Source organism: Sceloporus undulatus, chromosome 1, assembly GCF_019175285.1.
Source record: "Sceloporus undulatus isolate JIND9_A2432 ecotype Alabama chromosome 1, SceUnd_v1.1, whole genome shotgun sequence".
Taxonomy (NCBI): domain Eukaryota; kingdom Metazoa; phylum Chordata; class Lepidosauria; order Squamata; family Phrynosomatidae; genus Sceloporus; species Sceloporus undulatus.
The window spans coordinates 142,930,378-142,935,097 of NC_056522.1; the positions used below are offsets into that span (position 1 = coordinate 142,930,378).

Genomic DNA, 4,720 nt, shown 5'->3' on the forward strand with positions numbered 1-4,720 from the left:
CCTTTGTAGACATAAAGGGAAATCTGTGTGTTGGTTCAGAACATGGTCCTACAGAGAAGACAGTGAGAAACACATACATGCATTTGTTGGACTAAATTCAGAGATGACCGAACATATAATCCATTGGGGAAATGACAGTTGCAGATGATGCCTTGGACAGAAATGCAGCTCAACAAGTGAAAAAACAAACAAACAAATTAATAAAAACGACTTTTATTACCCCAATTTCTGTAAAAATTTATTTTACCTTGAATGTCAAGCATATTACAAATGACAAGAGAAAAACCAACAACAAAAGGCCAGTTATAAAGCTTTGAATAAGTGCAATAACAGACTCTTTGCATTAATACTTTAAAAAGGATTCAAACGCTGATGGAAATTGTACAACTGAGTTGATCAGAATGGCAGCAGTGCTTCTTGGTCGCATCTCATTTCACAATATAAACACAGAAATGCCTTGCTTAAAACGTACAATGAAGCAGCATAACAAAACACTATAGTTACATAGTGAGCATAAAAGTATATCTTGTAAACTTTTGTTTGACAACTGCAGTCCTAAGGAGCATAGCAAACATGACAACATCAAGCTCTAGAGTTGGGCTGAAAAATTAAATATGGTTAAGCTTTTTGTGCAAAGCTTTTGCTGTTTTGTTGTTGTTTTATACTTGTTAATTTTTTTCCAGATTTTCATTAAATGCATTTTGTAAAATTGTTTTAAGGAGCCTCCAGAGATTTCTTCAGTTGTAGATGAAAATGGATCATTGGATATTTGCACAAATTCTTTGAGGACAACATGGGTCATAAAAACTGCATTAAAAAACTGATATTAAAATAGCCAACAAAAAAAGTGATGACAACTTGGTTCATGAATTTCACAGAAGAATACTGTAGATGATAAAACATGAAACATATAGGAACTGATGATATTCACAAACATCTGAAATAACTTGCCATGTTCCATTAAAATGACAAGAAGCTGTATATATGGGGTTAATGCAAAATAGTTCACAGTGATTTATACCTGATCACCAACCACTGGAGGCCCAATCCAGCATCTGACAGTCAATAAAAACATTATTAATGGACTTTTTAAAAAGCAAGTCTCACTGGGCAAATGTCATATGTTAAAATACACTCCTCCTATGATATCAGAGTCCCAATCCAGATAAAGTTAGTCATGGCTGAAATGAGTGGGAATTTAAGTTAATGAGCTAAGAAGGTTTTATTATTATTTTCTCCTTCAAAGGATAGTGATAACCAAGTTTAACTGGATCGGGGCCCAGAGATTTAATGAGATGAAATGCCCCACATTTTTAGAGTCTCACACTAAATATGGAATATTTTACCATATTACATTTTACACACCGGAGGTAATTTAGTTCCTGGGGAAAGGAATGATTGCCAGCCATCTTCCTGAGACTTGAAAGATCATATAAGGCAAGCACCAAGCCTAGTCTGTCACTAACACATTCCAGCTTAATAATTTGGTCCCTTTCTAAATGGATCTCGTCCTACAATTACACTAAAGCATAAAGATGGATCACAAATTCCAGGTGGTCCAGTTCGTCCAGGAATTCCAGGACTGCCACGTTCTCCATCTTTACCAGGTTCACCACGGTCTCCAGGACGCCCTTCTTTACTTATCCCAGGTGGGCCTTCAGGTCCTGAAAAATAAACAGGAACAAATGCATGGAAAATATTTGGGTCCATACACTATAACTAGATGAAGCTTTTCAGTCTGATCTATCTGGTCTGGATGAATTAATGACTATGGCTGCAAATCTGTATCACCAACTTAGCTACATAGAAACTTTAGTGATGTAGCTATGAAGTGTCTCCCAACCTGATCTCCACTTACTGGGCAGCAGCTTATGTTAGTGACAGCGGTCTGTTTCCCTGTCAACTAGGAAGCAGTTGACTGATGTTCCCACCCTCTTCTATGGGTAATCTCCAATGCAAAAGGTCCCTGTGGTAATCCCCTGTCTCACTGGAGATAGCTTGTGCAAGCAGGGTGAGAATATCAGCTGCTTCTTGATTGACAAGGAGGCAGAACTGTGTCATTTGCCTGGTTGATGCCTGCTAAAGTGAGGATTGGAGGGCTTTCATGGTCCCTACATATCCCCTAAACTAGAGAATATGAAGAGATCATGAATACAGATCAGTCATGAATGCATTACTGTAAGCTTTAGTGAACCCTGGCCTACTTCTTTTTTTAATCTAGATCATGGATGGGATGATGTTTTCCAGATGGTCTTGGCTTAGAGCTCCCAGGCTTAACTAGCACAGCCAGTGATGAGGCATTATGGGAACACTCCAAAAAACATCTGGAGGGCCACAAATGCCCACTCATTGTTTAGATTAAAATACTATGGGTGAAATACTGCTTAATGTAAATCTGTACATGCAGTTACAGATTAATTGTGCTATGCAATCATTGTCTAGAAAGGCAATGTTATGCAACGTAATGCATTGTACTTGAATGTGCAGCTAAATGTGACTGTGCGCACACACATGTACATTATCATGCACAACAGCACTTTGCTTCTGAACCCTTGAACTGAATACAGCCATTCCGCATCAGACAAAAATTTCCAGCTTCTTCCATGGAGAATAGATATGAATGCATGAGATACCACCATGTTTTCAGCTGTAACTAACACATAACAAAAGATTGTGCCTTCTAAAATACAGAAATAACCTGATAGGGTAGTCATGATGCTGTTCACCAAACAAGTCCCAGCCATGGCAGAAGAGCATCTCCCTGTCATCCTGGCAAGTAAATTGATGCTCTTTGCTGTACTATTTTGGATCTGTACAGCCACCAGTTGGGCAACCTTTGCATCTCAGTATCCATCACCCCATATATAAAATAAATGCAAGAAAAAAAATGACTGTATAAGAGATGGGGGAAATGTTGCTTCTGAATGGAGAGCTAGGAACTGTGGATTATGTGCACTGGAAATTTACCAGCCAACATATTACAAGATTTATAGAAATAGAATATTCCCTAATATACAAAGACGTAGATTAAATCAGTAAGTAAAAGGATCTGGCAGCACCTTTGAGACTAACTAAAAGACAGAAGTTGGTAGCATGAGCTTTCATAAACTTGTGTCTACTTCCTCAGATCCAAACATAACTACAGTCACAAGAAATGAGCTTAATTTTTGGCAAGTTCACACTCTGTCAGTATTTTTCCAGAATTAAAAATTTCAGTCTCTTTCAACTAAGAAAGAACATCTTTAGTTTTAATGGTACTTACTGAAGTTTTCTACTTTGGGGTAGAAACCCAGGACCTTATTGCACCAACAAAAAACCCGACTGCTTCCCAACTGGATAGAGTTGCCTTTTGGATTGCTTCCCGGTTTGAAAAAATGGCCTCCAAAGCACGGCTGGGACCCAGGATGCAGTTGGGATGCAGCTACATGGTGACAGTGGCGGCAAATTACATGTGATAATTCCCAGTAGCAACCCGAAAGGCGACTGTATTCCATTGGGGAGCAGTCAGATTTTTTGTCAATGCAATAAGGTTCCCAGTTATAAGGAAAAGCTGTTAGTACATACGTGGGCCCTTCTCCAGTTCTGATCAGAAATTCAGCTGCTGTGAAGCATTTACCAATCAATCTTTTAAACCTTCCAGTTCAAGAAGTCAGTATATTGGCAACGATCCTACATCATGCTTGGTAGTGCCAGCCCACACTCACATAGTTACACACTAATTACATTACACCTCCCTTCTGCTCAATCTTCTTATGAGACCAAATATGTATTTGCTAATGTCCCTGCTTATTGTCCCAAAGGTACAACCATAAGTGTAAGTCCCCTTACACAGCAACAGCAGAAATCCAGTCTGTCTTCCTTGAATAAAATCACAATTTCAGTTCATATATTCCCAATGACAGCTCCTGCAAAACTGTCCCACCAACACCAGCCAACTTATGCATGAGGAATCAGGTAAGGGTTAAATCCTTACAACACATGTGTTCCAGGCAATTAAATAATAAAAATATAAGCAAACAATACCTGGTGGTCCTTGAGGTCCCGGTATCCCAGGAACCCCAATTCCTTGGCTGCCTTTAGCTCCATTTTTTCCTGGTGGTCCTGCAATTTAACAGACACAATGAAGCTATTTAGTCAATAATTCTCAGATGGTGTGCACTAAGGCATATTAGTGTAATTGAGAAATAAAGATTTAAGATTCACCCCTTAGCTCAATTGATCCTTTTTTAATGATTCAGTGCTTTGACAGCTTATGACTACAGAAAGGATCAGTCTCCTGCATTTCTGCATATGGTATGATGTTGCCATTCAATCATTTCCAGTGCAGATAGGGAGCAGAATTATGTAGCCTCAGAGGAGACTGCTCTGTAAGTCTCTGTGAGTCACTCTTCTCCTTCCATTCCTAGGACATGCCAGAACTAATGATTTATGCACAATGCACTGGTTTCCACAATCATCCCAACTGCAGGTTACTTTCACATGCTACAAGAATCAATTAAATTTGGGGAGAAATGTTAAACAAGTTAAGGATATATTGGCCTGAATCCACTAATTATTTCCTATCAAATGCATCATCATCCCAATTCAGCTATCATATGCTACAAGGGTCAATTTAAATTTGGGGGGAAATGCTAAACAGGTTAGTGATATATTTGACCTAAATCCAATAGTTATTTACTATTAAAGTAGGCCACTGAATCAATAATAATAATAATAATAA

General features: G+C 38.5%; 1 protein-coding gene across 1 annotated transcript in view; it reads right to left on the bottom strand.

The window, feature by feature from the left end:
* Window positions 1-208: 208 nt before the first annotated feature.
* The window catches only part of COL21A1 (collagen type XXI alpha 1 chain), a 103,007-nt gene continuing 98,495 nt past the window's right edge, over window positions 209-4,720 (bottom strand). The window contains exons 30-31 of the mRNA XM_042438383.1: window positions 4,024-4,101; window positions 209-1,664 (exon numbers count right to left, since the gene is read on the bottom strand). Coding sequence (XP_042294317.1) covers window positions 1,477-1,664; window positions 4,024-4,101 — 266 coding nt within the window. The 3' untranslated portion in view covers window positions 209-1,476. The remainder of the gene's footprint in view (window positions 1,665-4,023; window positions 4,102-4,720) is intronic.